This window comes from Heptranchias perlo, chromosome 9 (genome assembly GCF_035084215.1).
Source record: "Heptranchias perlo isolate sHepPer1 chromosome 9, sHepPer1.hap1, whole genome shotgun sequence".
NCBI classification, from domain to species: domain Eukaryota; kingdom Metazoa; phylum Chordata; class Chondrichthyes; order Hexanchiformes; family Hexanchidae; genus Heptranchias; species Heptranchias perlo.
In genome coordinates, this window is record NC_090333.1 from 17,168,541 (window position 1) to 17,185,968 (window position 17,428).

The 17,428-nt window shown below is 38.5% G+C and overlaps 1 protein-coding gene across 1 annotated transcript in view; it reads left to right on the top strand.

Annotated features, from left to right (window-relative positions):
• Positions 1 to 17,428, top strand: part of brdt (bromodomain, testis-specific) — a 167,493-nt gene that overhangs the window by 112,781 nt on the left and 37,284 nt on the right. Inside the window, exons 11-15 of the mRNA XM_067989576.1 lie at positions 1,715 to 2,007; positions 2,092 to 2,211; positions 2,299 to 2,430; positions 16,564 to 16,625; positions 16,733 to 16,952. Of these exons, the coding sequence (XP_067845677.1) occupies positions 1,715 to 2,007; positions 2,092 to 2,211; positions 2,299 to 2,430; positions 16,564 to 16,625; positions 16,733 to 16,952 (827 nt within the window). The remainder of the gene's footprint in view (positions 1 to 1,714; positions 2,008 to 2,091; positions 2,212 to 2,298; positions 2,431 to 16,563; positions 16,626 to 16,732; positions 16,953 to 17,428) is intronic.

Here is a 17,428-nt window from a genome sequence, read left to right on the forward strand (position 1 = left end):
GAACCGTGCACCTGGTGGGTGGTGTCCTCTCGTGTGATGGTGGTATCTGTGTCGATGATCTGGCATGTCTTGCAGAGGTTACCTGAGGAAGGAGGAAGCCTCCGAAAGCTTGTGAATTTAAAATAAAATGCTGGACTATAACTTGGTGTTGTAAAATTGTTTACAGAGGTTACTGTGGCAGGGTTGTGTGGTGTCGTGGACGCTGTTCTCCTGAAGGCTGGGTAATTTGCTGCGAACGATGGTTTGTTTGAGGTTGGGTGGCTGTTTAAAGGCGAGTAGTGGAGGTGTGGGGATGGCCATAGCGAGGTGTTCGACGTCATTGATGACATGTTGAAGGCTGCGGAGAACATGGCGTAGTTTCTCCGCTCCGGGGAAGTACTGGACAACGAAGGGTACTCTGTTGGTTGCGTCCCGTGTTAGTCTTCTGAGGAGGAGGAACGCGATGGACACCTACAGACGCTGAAAGACGCCCTCGTAAGAACGGGATATGACGCTCGACTCATCGATCGACAGTTCCGACGGGCCACAGCGAAAAATCGCGTAGACCTCCTCAGAAGACTAACACGGGACGCAACCAACAGAGTACCCTTCGTCGTCCAGTACTTCCCCGGAGCGGAGAAACTACGCCATGTTCTCCGCAGCCTTCAACATGTCATCAATGATGACGAACACCTCGCTATGGCCATCCCCACACCTCCACTACTCGCCTTTAAACAGCCACCCAACCTCAAACAAACCATCGTTCGCAGCAAATTACCCAGCCTTCAGGAGAACAGCGTCCACGACACCACACAACCCTGCCACGGTAACCTCTGCAAGACATGCCAGATCATCGACACAGATACCACCATCACACGAGAGGACACCACCCACCAGGTGCACGGTTCATACTCCTGTGACTCGGCCAACGTTGTCTACCTCATACGTTGCAGGAAAGGATGCCCCAGAGCATGGTACATTGGCGAGACCATGCAGACGCTGCGACAACGGATGAACGGACACCGCGCAACAATCGCCAGACAGGAGGGTTCCCTCCCAGTCGGGGAACACTTCAGCAGTCAAGGACATTCAGCCACCGACCTTCGGGTAAGCATGCTCCAAGGCGGCCTTCGAGACACACGACAACGCAAAATCGTCGAGCAGAAATTGATAGCCAAGTTCCGCACCCATGAGGACGGCCTCAACCGGGATCTTGGGTTCATGTCACGCTACACGTAACCCCACCAGCGAACAAATGTTATCTGTTTTTAATATAACGGATCATTTGCTGTCTTCCTTCCGGATGTCTTTATGTCTCTGCCTATCTCTCTCTTTTTGGGGGTTTGTATATTCGGTGGCCTTGTAGGTGACACCTCTCTGTCTGCTCGCTGTGATTGCCTTGGCAACGGGCAGTAATCACCAGGCATTGTTCTGTGATTTATAAATGCGTAGGATTCGAAGATTTCATTTCCACAACATTCACCTGAGGAAGGAGGAAGCCTCCGAAAGCTTGTGAAATTTAAAATAAATTTGTTGGACTATAACTTGGTGTTGTAAAATTGTTTACAATTGTCAACCCCAGTCCATCACCGGCATCTCCACATCAATATTACTGCCAGGCATTGCAGCTTTAACTATTGCTTAATGTGTAGTAGGCACTAAGTGTTTATAGCACCATTTTTATTGAGCAGGTCTATTTAAATACTAATACTAATGAGTGCACTTTATAATGCAGGCGATCAAAGAAAAACAAGCAGCAAGCACCCGTTTTGTGTGATTCAGAAGAAGAGGATAATGCTAAGCCAATGACTTATGATGAAAAGAGACAGTTGAGCCTTGACATAAACAAGCTTCCTGGTGACAAACTGGGACGTGTCGTCCACATAATACAGTCAAGGGAGCCCTCCTTAAGAGACTCCAATCCAGATGAGATAGAAATTGACTTTGAAACTTTAAAACCCTCTACACTAAGAGAACTGGAAAGATATGTTATGACTTGTCTAAAAAAGAAACAAAAAAAACCTTATTGTAAGTATAAAATTCTATTGCATATGTTTTCTCGATTTGGAATGATGAATAGTCTAATGTATTTTTGGATGCCACATTGTGCAGCTAAAAAAGCTTCAGGAAAATCTAAGGAAGAAATTCAACTAGAGAAAAAACAAGAGCTGGAAAAAAGATTACAGGATGTGAGTGGACATCTGAACTCTGGAAAGAAGCAAAACAACAAATGTATGTACTTAGTATGTTCTTAATCTGTAACAATTTGCTCTTCAACCTTTGTTTTCAAATTCAGCATGTTTTAACTATTTTTAACAGCTCAGAAGAATGATCCAGCTATAGACACGGGAGGATTTTCCCGATTAAGCGAAAGCAGCAGTTCCTCTGACTCTGGAAGTGACAGCAGCAGTAGTGATTCTAGTTCTTCAGATAGCAGTGACTCTGAATCAGGTTAGGTGTCAACTACTGTACATAAATGAATACAGCCAGGTGCGATTAACCTCTCAAATACAACTATCTCCCACCGCTGCGGCTCAAAAGGATTCTTTTTGCAATGTTTATCATGGAGTTATTACAGAAAACTGAGATGGTTAATAACTGAATACTTCCAGCTTCCAATATGGTGTCAGCAAGACATATCAATGACATTTTAAAATGTCCCTTCCCATTGAAAAGGTTTCCATTCATATGCACATCAACTATGTTGCTTAAAGTGCAGTGCCTTTCATCCGAACATACGAAATTGAGGGGCAGGAAATGCTTGGTCCATCAACCCTGCCCTAGAAATTCATTACAATTTTTTTTTTAAGAAGTCTGAAAATGTTAGAAAGTCAGTTAAGGTGGAAGTGTTTTGCTCAGGAAGGAGAATATCAAGCAATGTAATATACACTGTAAACCTAGAAGACAAATAGACCTGTAATGAAAACTGCAAATTCTGGAAATACACAGCGAGTCAGTCAGCATCTATAAAGATAAAAGGTAGGTTATACTTAAAATCTTAACCTGTCACATGATGGTGGCTTATACCCAAAACATTAACTTGTCTTTTCTCTTCACAGGTGCTGGCTATCTGTCTTTGTATTTCCAGTATTTGTGCTTTTTTCCCTCTTTTTCAAATTGATCTGTGTTGAGTAAAACTTAGTTTACATGTCATACTATTGTTTTTGATTTGCTATGTGACTAACTGGAGTTCACCGTGAACGCTTCTGTAAGCTTCTATAATCAATGTAATATTTTGCAAGTGTGATTTCTTACACAGTATGTAGTGTAGATTTAGAGGCCAGTTATCCTTATATGCAGGGGTTGAGTCAGTCAGTTGTAAGGGATATTTTATCATTTGGCTGCTTGTAGTGCAGTTTTCACATAATGGTACTACACTGTAGCTCAAGTTCTTATAATAGCTGTTGCTGATTAAAGTTGGTTCAATGCTAGGAATTAAATATATAGTTTGTAGTAGACTGCTAGAAAATGGCTGAACTGCTTTCCATGTATAGTAGTAATCTATGGGGAAACTGGTTCAGGCAGCAGTCTTTATGGTTGGAGAAATTATTTAAATTACTTTGGTAATATTTAGTTTGGTGTGTGTGTTTTACAATTCTGAATTGTATAGTCACATCAGTTGTCAGGATGGCAAAAGGAGAGTGGGCAAAACAGTACTTAAATTTTCGCTTTTAGTCCTGGTGCAAATATTAGTGGTCAGATCTTCTAACAGATTTTGAAGTTTGAATTTTTAGTAGATGGTGGACTTGGCAGTAGTTTGCAAATTCTTCTTCCTGATCTGCCTTATAAGTGCTACATGCAGTAGTTAATCAGTTTTGTAACCAACTGGATGTGTGGTCCATTATTAGAATAATGTACCTGTCTGCATCAATGCTTAAATTACTGTGTAGTATTAGCAAGTATACTTTTTCCCAGTCTGAACTCTTTGCTGTTTGATGTTTTTCACCTCTTTCAACCCGAGTGGAATTTGGCTGACCCTAAGTCATTTCTGTGGTATTCAGTAGCTACAATTATTTCCAGAGTCTTGCTCTGTCAAGGTGAGCTCTTTATAACTTAAATATGCTGGTTGAAATTGTAGTTCTATTCCGTTTTTTACATGGAGACTGAAGTTAAAATTAGCGATCTAAATTATGCTAAATGAAGAAGCTTTGTAGTGACTGAAATACTTATTTTGTCAAATATTTTCGGACTTTTTTTGATATTTTGTATTGGAGACTTACCTCAAGTATTACTAAATGAATGTAGGAGTTAAACAAATGGGGCCTTTAATTGTTGCTAGAGTGAAAAACTTGTAGATTTCAATGGAGCAATTTTTGCTGTGGAACAAACCTTACCCTGTACAGATGTATAAGTTCTTAGAGCATTTAATTTTGAAACCTTTAATTTTTCTATAAAATGTATCTAATGGAAGTGGCATTTAATATTTAGCATGTAAGGGTAATGCTTTTTCATTAATTGTTTACATTTTCATTTCTTTGGTGCTTAAACAATAAATACATTTAAATCATTTATGTTGTGTTAGAGCTGATGTAAAAGTCAAGACATTTGAAGAAAAATGGTCACTTGTAAGATAGATTACAATGCACTTTTATGGCAACGTTTGTATAGCCATTCCAAGTTACATCAACATTCTGTACTTTTTTAAAGCAGAGTAGAGCAAACTATACCTGTTTTTGTTAGTTTTTACTCTGCTTCCTTTCATATTGAAGGAAATAAGAGGGAAGACAAGGATTTGCAAGCATTTATATATGCAAGTTTAAACACTCTTATGTAATGAGGTAAGTGTACCAATAGTTTTACAAATTATTTTTTGTAGTGTTAAATTAACTAGCTGCATGTTTTAAGAATGTCATTTAATTGTGATGCTACAGAAAACTGATTGTCTCCATCTATAAAATACGTGGACAGCTGTTTGCTCTACAATTTCTTACAAATGTTTCCATTAGAAGCTTTGATTTCAAAATTAAACATTTGTTTAAAATCGCAATAGAAATGGAAAGATACTGTCTACCTTCATCTCCTTGTGCTTTTCTTTCCCTTCTCCCTTACCATCACACCACCCCCCCAAAAAAAAATCAGCTTATTGCACTTTCTGATTTTATAGAACACAAAACAAAAGCAGCCAGGTATGTAATCTGAAGTCATTTGTTCCTCAAATTTTCCTCTTTATTTCTCTCTTTCTCACTCACGCATAGTCTCTTCAGAAAAACAAACTCAACACAAATTTTACTTCAAAGCATTTGAAATCCGTTGTCCTGTTTTTCCAAATTATCTGAAGGAAAGCCACTGAGAAAGTGATACAAGCTAAAGAAAAATATTCTATTAGTATAGCTGACTGGTACTGATGCATCCTAGAAAGTTAAACACAGTATATAATCCAAATTAAGCTCAGAGTTACAGTCCTGGGCAAGAATATCAAATCTAAGCATAGAATTTTGGAATCTTTAATGAAGGCAAAAAAGACACAAGATTTTTCAGTGGATACATTTAATATTATTGTGAAATATATATTTTTAATTCTGTTTAGACTCTTACTTTGGATATTAGAAATTTCACTTACTGAGGGGGAAAAGACTCAAAACATTGAGTAATTTGGGGGAATCCAGTGATCAGATTGCTCAATGATAGGTTGATAAACTCTCACTGTTGAATAGCAGCAATTATGTCTCACAGGTATTTTCAGTGTTAAAGGAGTCATGCTATCACATTGCCACCTACAGGACTAACAGATAATCATGTACTTAAAATTAATTTTTGATCAAATGCACTTCCCAAGTACCAAATGTAATCTACAATAGATATAAATGAAGAAGCAGATATTAAGCAAATACTATACAGCACAATAACTTTTTTTAAATCTAGAAATCTAGAAACAAAGTTGTCTTCTCAGCTTCCAAAAGAATGCATTTTCTGCTATTAGCATCCAACAGATTTAATAGATTGAGCTTCCTCAAATAGAGATATTCCAATTTGAAGCAATATAAAACTTGTCCTTCCCAACTGCCTGGCTCCATATCACTCTCTGGATAGTCTTGCCATAATTATAATTCCGTCAGGGCTATATAACTTGAGGACACTTCCTTACAAACAGGTCGAGGTACCTATTGTCTTAAAATAATGGTCTTGAAACAGACATGCTGAATGGACGTTGGCTGCTAGCTCCATCAGTGTCTCTTGTGATCATTGCATCCGTTGCAGAAGGGGTGCTCATCATCCATGAGCATGACTCATCCATAACTGTTTTGACATGTAAATGAGCTTGAGTTTTGAATAGTGTTGTTAACGCCCCTATTTTGCAAAGTATCATATCCAGGAAGAGTCTGGATAGATTACCGCAATATCATAAGGTACATGAACAAAGGTCTTGCTGGTGGATTGGGCAGCAGTTTAATGTACAATGCCATGGAATTGTTAAATAATGGTTTGCACCTACTGGCTGCCACCAACTGATCTGCCTGACCTCATATCATTTGTGTGGTGGCACCAAACTGAATTTAGATCTTGCAAGAGGGAAAATCGAGGAAAAAGCCTTCACCAGGCCATTCTTGCATACCTCCATGTAGTAATAGTGCAATCCAAATTGACCACAATTGATACATGGGGAAGTTTTTGTTTTTAAGTATGCCTTGTGTCACAAAAAAGACCTTGAGTCCTATTTCTTGTTGCAATGTAGATTTGTTGTTGGTGTTAACGATCACCATCCTCTCGGGCCTAAACTTGGTTGAGGAGCAGAATATCACCATCATAAATTTCTCTTCACTCTTCAGGTCAAAGCACACTGTACTCCTAGCCAGTTGATTGCATTTTGCCATTTTATAGAAGAACTTGTTTTTTGTGTATAGTGGTTAGGATGATCATTTCTATATAATTTTCATATTTGTTAGCTTCTTTTGAGAAAAGTGTTGTGACCAATAGGCATGCTCTTTATCTGACACACAAAAGGATGATCACATGAGGCAATGACCTAACATCACAACGTTAGCAATATCGAACACTTCTCCCTGTTGCCTTCTAGAGTATATGTAAATACTTTTATTCAAAGACTGAAAGCAAACCTATAAGTTATTCTTCTACGTTGATTTGGTCATTTTTTAAATTGAAGATGGACAACAATATTGCAGTCCACAAAAAGCATACTAATATCCAAGAATAGTATGCACAAATAACTTTATTGGAACAGTACAGATTGCACAACTACCTTCCCTCCCCCTCAAAACTCACTCCTTTACTTGATTCTCTCTTTCTACTAGTTATTGTCTAGCATGTCCTGGGATTCTAAAGACACACCAAAGAGAGATCAGATATTGTGGAAACATACTTTTTTCAAATTTATTTTAAAATTAAAATTAAATTTATTGCTAATCAAGGTGGTGATTGTAATGGGGAATGGAATTCTTCATATTTCAGGCACACAGAGTGGGTATCAAGCACTCGAGGGTTAGGTATTCATAATCGGATGCAGGGTAAAGCTCTCTATACTCTGTCTCGGTCCCAATCTCAGAACACCCCCTACTGCACCAATTAACATTTTTTCCTACTTCCCCACACCATCCATCCTAGGGACAGTTTTGTGCTGTAGGCTCATGCCCACTACAAACTAGATTGAGATTGACTCAGATAGGGCTTCAAACTAATAACGGTGGTTCAGGTAAGGGTAAATTTATAAGTCTAAAGAGAAAAGTCACAGATGTAAAACAGAGTAGCGATTCTTTTTCAAAAAAAAATTATTCGTTCATGGGATATGGGCGTCGCTGGCAAGGCCAACAGTTATTGCCCATCCCTAATTGTCCTTGAGAAGGTGGTGGTGAGCCGCCGCCTTGCACCGCTGCAGTCCATGTGGTTTAGGTTCTCACACAATGCTGTTGGGTAGCGAGTTCCAGGATTTTGACCTAGTGACAATGAAGGAACGGCAATATATTTCCAAGATTTGGGTAAAAACGAGCAGTGTGTGTCAGGAAGGGACAGAGTTTAACAAAGGTAATAGGGCATTAGTGACTAACGTCACATCAGGGAAAAATAATAAAAAGTTAAAATTAAAGGCGCTATATCTGAATGCACAAAGCATTTGTAAAAAGATAGATGAGTTAATGGCACAAATAGAGATAAATGGGTTCGATCTAGTAGCCATTACTGAGAAGCAGCTGGAGGGTGACCAAGATTGGGAACTAAATATTCCAGGGTACTTGACTTTTAGAAAAGATAGGCAAAATGGAAAAGGAGGGCGGGGGTAAGCCCTGTTAATAAAGGATGAGATAAAGACAGTAGTGAGAAAGGATCTTAGCTCAGAAAATCAGGATGTAGAATGGGTGGTGCTAAGAAATAATAAGGGGCAGAAAACACTGATGGGCATAGTTTATAGTAGTTTTAGTCTTGGACAGAGTATAAATCAGGAAATTAGAGGAGCATGTAACAGGGTAAAGCAATAATTGTGGGGGACTTTAATTCTTACAGACTGGGCAAACGAAATTGGCAAAAGTCGTTTGGAGGACAAGTTCGTGGAATGCATTCAAAACAGTTTTCTAGAACAATATGTTGAGGAACCAACTAGGGAACAGCCTATTTTAGATCTGGTATTGTGTAATGAAACAGGTTTAATTAGTAATCTTATAGTTAAGGATCCTCTGGGACAGAGTGATCATAACATGACAGAATTTCATTTTGAGTTTGAGAGCGATGTAGTTAAGTCCGAAACTAGGGTCTTAAATTTAAACAAAGCCAATTACGTAGGCATGAGGGGCGAGTTAGCTAAGGTAGATTGGGAAATTAGATTAAAAGATATGATGGTAGATAAGCAATGGCAAACATTTAAAGAAATAATTCATAATTCTCAACAAATATACATTCCATTGAGGAAAAAAGCTGCATGGAAAAAGTGATCCAACCGTAGTTAACTAGAGAAGTTAAGGATAGTATTAGATTAAAAGTGGCTTACAATGTTGCCAAAAAGAGTAGTAAGCCTGAGGGTTTTAGAAATCAGCAAAGGATGACCAAGAAATTGATAGAGGGTGAAAATTGAATATGAGAGTAAACTAGCAAGAAATATAAAAACAGATTCTAAGAGCTTCTACAAGTATGTAAAAAGGAAGAAATTAGTGAAAGTAAACACTGGTCCCTTCGAGGCAGAGACAGGAGAAACTATAATAGGGAATAAGGAAATGACAGACGTTAAATATTTTGTATTTGTCGTCACAGTAGAAGACACAAAAAACATGCAAAATAGTAGGGAATCAAGGGTCAAATGAGAGTGAGGAACTTAAAGTAATTAGGATTAGTAAAGAAAAAGTACTGGAGAAATTACTGGGACTAAAAGCCCACAAATCCCCGGACCTGATGGCCTACATGCTAGGGTTTTAAAAGACGTGGGTGCAGAGATAGTAGATGCATTGGTTTTGATCTTCCAGAATTCCCTAGATTCCAGAATGGTCCCAGTGGATTGGAATGTAGCAAATGTAACCCCACTATTCAAGAAAGGAGGGAGGGAAAATAGGGAACTATAGGCCAGTTAGCCTGACATCAGTGGTAGGGAAAATGCTAGAATCTATTATTAAGGACTTAGTAACAGGGCACTTAGAAAATCATCATATGATTAGGCAGAGTCCACTTGGTTTAATGAAAGGGAAATCGTGTTTGACATTTGAGTTTTTGAGGGTGTAACTAGCAGGGTAGATAAGAGGAAACCATTGGATGTAGTATATTTGGATTTTCAAAAGGCACTCGATAAGATGTTACACAAGATTAGGGCTCGTAGGATTGGGGGTAATATATTTGCATGGATTGAAGATTAGTTAATTGTCAGAAAACAGAGTAGGAATACACAGATCATTTTCAGGTTGGCAGGTTGTAACTAGTGGGGTGCCGCAAGGATCAGTGCTTGGTCCTCAGCTGTTTACAGTCTTAGGTCCTCAGCTGTTTACAGTCTTAATCAGTGACTTAGATGAGGGGACCGAGTGTAATGTATCCAAGTTCGCTGACGATGCAAAACTAGGTGGGAAAGTAAGCTGTGAGGAGGATGCAAAGAGGCTGCAAAGGGGTATAGACAGGTTAAGTGAGTGGGCAAGAAGGTGGCAGATGGAGTATACTGTGCTGAAATGTGAAATTATCCACTTTGGTAGGAAGGTAGGACTGCAGTGGTTCAAGAAGGTGGCTCACCACTACCTTCTCAAAGGCAATTAGGGATGGGCAATAAATGCTGGCCTTGCCAGCGACGCCCACATCCCATGAATGAATTTTTTTTAAATAAAGGCAGAATATTTTTTAATAAGTAAGAGACTGAGAAATGTTGGTAGTCAGAGGGATTTGGGAGTCCTTGAACACACATCACAGAAAATTAACATGCAGGTTTAGGAATTTCAATGGTATGTTAGCCTTTTATTGCAAGGGTGTTAGAGTATGAGTAAGGAGGTCTTGCTGCAATTATGTAGGGCTCTGGTGAGACCATACCTGGAGTGCTATGTGCAATTTTGGTCTCCTTATCTAAGGAAGGATATATTCTCCTTAGAGGCAGTGCAATGAAGGTTCACTAGATTGATTCCTGGGATGAGAGGGTTGACCTATGAGGAGAGGTTGAGTAGAATGGCCTATATTCTCTGGCATTTAGAAGAATGAGAGGTGATCTAATTAAAATGTATAAAATTCTGAGAGAGCTTGACAGGGTAGATGCTGAAAAGCTGTTTCCCATGGCTGGAGAGTCTAGAACTAGGGATCATAGTCTCAGCATAAGGGATCGGCCATTTAGGACCGAGATGTGGAAAAATTTCTTCACTGAGGGTTGTGAATCTTTGGATTTCTCTACCCCAGAGGGCTGTGGAAGGTCAGTTGTTGAGTATATTCAAGATGGCGATCAATAAATTTTTGGACACTAAGAGAATCAAGGGATATGGGTATAGGGCAGGAAAGTGGAGGTAGAACTTGAGGTAGAAGATCAGCCATGATCTTATTGAATGGTAGAGCAGGCTCGACGGGCCATATGGCCTACTCCTATTTCTTATGTTCTTATTTCATGTAAAACCCTCTGCAGCCAGAGGATAGGAGAAGCATTTATCCCATCAGTCTGGGCTGGATTTAAACCCAAACTTGGGTACAGGCCAAGGTATATTTCAAGTTTATCATGTATTCTAAAATCAGGCTATGCTTTTTTTTTGTTATGTTTGTGGTTACAGATTTTTATGGATGCCAGTAAGTTTGATTGTGTTGCAAAACACTGAGAACTGAGCCATCTATTAAAACTGACGATTCAGGTTATCGAGGGTATTATTCTAGTTGCATTCCATAAGTAAAGGTAAACCTGTCAGAATAGAGGAGCCCCTTTAACGTCTGTATAGCTCTACTATAAACTTGTTTCCTCCCAGTCCTTCCACAGTAGAGAAAAGTACAGATGATTAAGAATAGGAAGGACGGGCCTTCCTATTCTGCTTTAAGTTGATAGTGGAAGCTGGAAGGAACTACAGCATTCTAATTAGTCCAAGAAGCAACTGTTTGCATTGGCCCAGAATTTGCTGCCAAAATAAGGGCAAATTTAATGGTACTCGCCTTTATAAATTGTCCAGCAACTTGTGGCAAGGATGAGATACCCCGTGAATTGCAAATCGCCATGTTGCTGTACGATTTGTGCCGCTATGCCGTTGGCCTCACATAAATGGCAATTCACCCTCAACCACCCTGTGAGTTTCATGAAGTTGCTGCATTTGCACATTAATTACCCATTAAACTCGTCGCAGGAAGTTAGGGCTGGTAATTAACAGCGTAAGTACCTTTTTGTAATTAGGAAATTTATATTCCTGCAATGCCAATCAATCTCTCGAGCACAGAAAAGGAACAATTTAAAATGTGAAGTCCCATTCCTACAAGGAATAAATTGGAAATTTTTTATTTTAATTTTTTTTATTTTCCTTTTTCTCTTTTTTTTCCTCTTAATCCAATCTTTCTGATGCTCTTTTTCTCATTCTGTACCTGATTTGACTCTAATTCACCCCCTTCTCCGTCTTTCCTCTGTTTCTTTCTCGATCCTTAAATCTCATTGGTTAAGGAGATACACTGTTGGTCCCGCCATTCACTAAGGTCCCAGATGTCCCATTGCCCTCGCTGCGCTTCCAGCAAAGTACAGGCCAAAAAAATTTCGAGCAGAAGGATGAGGGAAAAAGTGTAACTAATGGGGGACAACACAAAATGCCCCAGTCCAGCAAAATCTGAGCCATTGTTTTTATGTTGTACTCGCCTGCAAAACGAATCCCACTTCTTTCCCTCTTATCATTAAGCTATTGTTTGCCTGTAAAGGAAATTGCAAGAACCATTTTTTTCTTTTTCTCCTCTAGAACTATATGTTATGTATACTCATAAATTAAATGATCACAGACTGTTAGGAAGGCTGCTTTACAGTATCAAGGATACTGAGCTTGGTACCTTTTCATTGTTTCACCAATATTGCAATGCTTTGCTTTAAGAAGTTGCATCAGTCTTGGCTGAAGTTGGGCCAGTACCACCTCTCCACTTTTCCTTTGATAATTGCTATGTTTAAAAGGCTTATTCTTGATTTAATTTCTCTAAACAGTTAGCTGTTTGAAATACAACCTGTTCAAAAACTTGAAAATATTACATAAGTATTTTCAGCAGCAACACGCATACCAATTACTTTATTTTGGGGTGGTAGTACATGCAAATAAAGAGGTAGGGAAGGGAGCATTCCTCTGTGCAATCTCTACTTCCAAGTCTATCCAAAGGTAACTGAAAATTTTTAGTTGGCACTTTCTCCAATCTGTATCCAAAAGTACTGAATATCCTTTTGGCTACAAGTGGGAGGTAGTTTAGATAATTATTAAGAAAACAGATCAAAAGTATATTCGCAACCTCTACTGGAAGTGCCAAACGTATCAATATTAAGGTTAGAGTACACTAATTTTGAACATTCTTAAATAATTTGAAGTTTTAAGTAATTTTGAAAATACAGTGTGGAACATTTATTTGACAATCTTTAAAAGTGCAATTAAAACAAATGTCCAAGTTTATCTTTTGGTGTCAATTTCATGTCCCATTCATTCTAAGTACAATTAATTTTTTAAAATTGAAAGCAGATATGTTGTGTACAAGTAAAATTGTCAAGCATTTACCATTTTTCCATTGTTCTGGAGTCATTCCTGTAAAATATGCGGAAGACATTGCAAGTGGCTCCAAAGGAATCAGATGAATGGCAAATCCTCGCCATCTTTCTAAGTTCCTGCAGGAAATGCAGACCAAGACACTCTTGGGGAAGTGAAAACTCTGGGATGGTTGCAGATGGCATTAAAACAACTATTGGGTTATTCACATGACACTTAGACCAGACTTGTCCTCCAGCATTTGTGGCATTTTTGTAGTTTGCTTGAGATTCTAGATCCCTGTACCACAGCAGCATAACTCTGATCCCAGACTACAGGATCTTCTGCAGTTGGAGAGCTCACACCAACCATTCTTAACCACCCAGCAATTAATCCAACCTCACTGGTGCAAAGGTTGCCTAATTTGGTGCACAACCATGTGACAACAGATCACAACTGTTGCTTGGATTTGGGAGACCATCAGCAAGAGGTACCCTTTTCAGTTTCAGGAGAAGCCTGCATGTTTGTGCAATATTCTGAGTTCCAATTATTTGTAGGATCCTCAAATGGTGGCAGTGCTAGCAATTGAGATGGCCTTAAATCATCCATGAAAATGAATGTTTTTTCTAGATCCGGAAAAGAGAATTTTACTTAATGCTGTTTTATGGTTGCTAAGACATCTGAGGATTGCAACCAATTCTACATCTTAGTCCACTGGAGTTCTTCAAATGAGATTTTCAAGGCGTTACGTGGAAATTACAACACAATTCGGCAATTCGACTAAACCAGTTAATGATGGTGTGTATCCTCCATATGAGCAGTAGTCCTAATCCCTTGTGTACTCTCTGTCCCCATTTCCCTTTATTCCCCTTTCCTTCAATCAGCTATGTAACCTATTCTTAAATGTTGATATGGTCTCTGTTTCAATCACTAACTGTTAGTGCTTTGCAATAATAAGAGTTTCTCCTAATCTCTGACTTAAATTGCTCACATTTAGTCTTCGATCTGTGTCCCTTTGTTCTAGACCCCTCAACCACAGAAAAGTCTGTTTCTATCATCATTTTAAACACTTCTGTCAAATCACCCCATACTCTCCTCCGTTCTAATGGAAACAGCCCAATTTTTCATGTCTTAGTATTTGTATTTCCTCATACCAGGCAGTATCCTTGTGAATCTGCGCTGTGCCTTTCTCTAGTGCCTCAACATCCTTCCGATAGAGTGGAGCCCAAAAATGCAATGATTGCAGCATGTTCAGTTACCAGAATCATGGTTTATTCGCAAATTAAGTCAATTATTAATCCCCTCTGCTATGTAAAAAGAATGTAAGTAATTTGATTTGCATTTGTAATTAGGATTGATGTGTTATATTACTGTTGACCTTTCTGTACATTTGTTTTTCAAGTGATAAAGTATAGGAGTGGGCTTAGTGGAAAAGTTAAGAGACATTTTAAAATTGCTCCGCCCATATTGTCCAGTAATTTATAGTTGTACATAGTTAATGTGAAAAATAAAGATGTATTTATATAGCGCCTTTCACGATGTTTCAAAGTGCTTTACAACCAATGAAGCACTTATGAAGTGTAGTCACTGTTGCAATGTATGAAATACAACAGCCAATTTGTGCACAGCAAGCTCCCACAATCAGTAATGAAATAAATGACCAGATAATCTGTTTTAGGTGTTGGTTGAGGGATAAACGTTGGCCAGGACACCGGGAGAACTCCCCCACTCTTCTGTCAGTAGTGCCGTGAGATCTTTTACATCCACCTGAGAGGGCAGACAGAGCCTCAGATTAACATCTGATCCGAAAGAAAGCACCTGTGACAGTGCAGCACTCCCTCAGTACTGCACGTGTCAGCATAGATTATGTGCTCAAGTCTCTGGAATGGGACTTGAACCCACAACCTTCTGACTCGGAGGTGAGAGTGCTACCACTAAGCCACACAGTTATGCACTTGTGTAAGTTAAGCACGGTTGCAGATATCTCCAGTTACAGCTGATATTTGGTTGATGCATTATATATTTTGATATAAGCTCATGGTTGCTTCTAATGTTAAGGTTTGTTCCATTGTCAAATGTGTTAGTTTTGCAGCAAGTGTAAAATTTATCTCAAAACATTTTAGATAATTACTTATTGGTACTTTGAGTTCAGAGGGTAAGCCCCCATCTGTACCGTAGCAATGTTGTAGTTTAAATCTGAGAAAATTCTATCTGCATTAATGATTTGCACATTGATTGCTTGGAAGTGTTTAGTACCAAGTCAGTTTAATAATTTTATTAGGTGTATCGAATGTAGTTATTTTTTAAACCAGGGATACCGTCCATGGTAATTTGTGGTAGGAGTTGAAACTGGCTATGTGTGATGTGTGAACTCCAGTTAGGTTCATATTAGTATATCCAGGGCAGTGTTTCACCATCTAAAATGAAAGTATTGAAAATAACTGAAGTAACTTGTACATGGTTTCCATTGTTTTAATTTTATTAGCAGTGAGGTATTATTCCATAAATATTTAATAAATGTTATGACACTAGTGTTTTCACCCTTTCCCTGTACTTTATTCATGTATTTTTATTGTATTCCCATAAGAAATCAGAAGCAGACATGTATAGGAAGTGTTCAAAGTAAGTGTGAAGCAACTCCCTCTCCATCCATGTAGGAAAGCAGTTGGACTCCAGCTCAGTTTTTTCTAATGACCATCCAATTGAGATAATGAAACCATAATGTAGGAATTGTGGGCACATTCTGTTGCATCATTCAATGGCACAACATGTTAGAGCTGGTGCACCAATGCTCTCTTTTATTTACAAATAGACTTTTGGGCAGCTGAAAGGGGAAGAGAAAGAGAAGTTTTTTGTTTTCTCCCCTTCTCTTCACTTCACCCCATCTCCAGAAAATTATTCATTTAAATCTAGTTATCGAATGCATTTATTTTTTTTCTCTAATTTCCTCCCCTGTGTTTCTCTTCTCCTGAAGACATTGACTCCCTCTCTGGGTCACAATTTGATGGGCACTGGACGTGCTCCAGTGCTTTGCCCAGATGGCCATTAAGACATGTTAGCCTTGACGAGTTAAGCTGCCATGTTCTCCACTGTTACATAACCTGATGGCACTCATTAATAAATTCTATTACTCACTTACACACGTCTATGTAGCAATCAGAAACGGCAACCCTCGCTGATTGCAGTACTCTTACTACAGCCCCAACTGAGATAAACTAATTCATCACAGTACACACCAGGGATCACCAAGTACCTTCCTAGTCCATATGGCTAGAGAGGGAGACTTTACATCTGTGCCATTGTTCTGGCCAAATACATTTCTAAACAACTCCAGTAACCGCATTACTATTTACTTATTCTAAAGAACTATTTGGATTTAAAATTTTTCTTTATTTCCACTTTTCTGTAAAATGTAGAAATTAGCATCTTAAAATTTTAAATTGTACTTGGGTATTTTTATTTTTTCATTTCATAATTTTAATGTTCAGTGCTATCTTTAACTTTATTTCTACAGAAATAACATCAAAGCAGAAATTAAATAAAAGTAACAATATTCCTGCTAATGAAGAAAGAAAGGTAATTGTTAGAATTCTAGATCAATAATGTTAAAAGTTTGGCGCATTGTATTTTTAGGTTTCTAAACTAATTTCTTCCCTCATCTCCTCCTCCTTCCCTCCCCAAAGCAAAATCACCTAAATTGCAAGATGAAATGTTCTTTGCATCAACCAGCGTGGAATTCTGTTCCTCAGGTGCAGTCATTGCATCCCAGTAAAGTGCCACAGTCACTACAGACGCATAGTCAACCTATTTTGTTTGTTAACCACCAGACAAAGATGCAACATTCTCAGCTACGACAGTTAGTGACATTAGAAGAACCAGAACGGATTATTATTTCACCTCCAGGTAAAGATTTCACTTGCTTGCAAACAGTCAGTTTGAACTGGATTGTTTGGTATAATTTGAAGTTGTATAAGGATGTTATTGTAGCACAGGTGCTTTGCTGCATATGCAAGAACATTATTGCATTTTAAGGTTGCAAAATATAATTGATGAATACAACTTTATTACAACAAAAGTGTAGATTATTTCAGATTTCACAAGCCATATTCAAGGCACCCAACTGACAAATCTATTTTCTTAAAACAATGGATGACTACAGATCAGATGGGACTATGTTGCCCAATTCATTTGCATTTATTTAATCAACAGCACAGATTCACTCTAGTGGATTCATAGTTTGACAGACCATTAATGGGAATATTGGCATCCATGCACATTTCCACTCTTCCATCTGTTGCTGGTTCCAATATTCTTGGTGTCCTGTAATCACTGCTACAAACCAAGAGGAAAGTATCCTTACAGATTCTACTTGGCCTGCT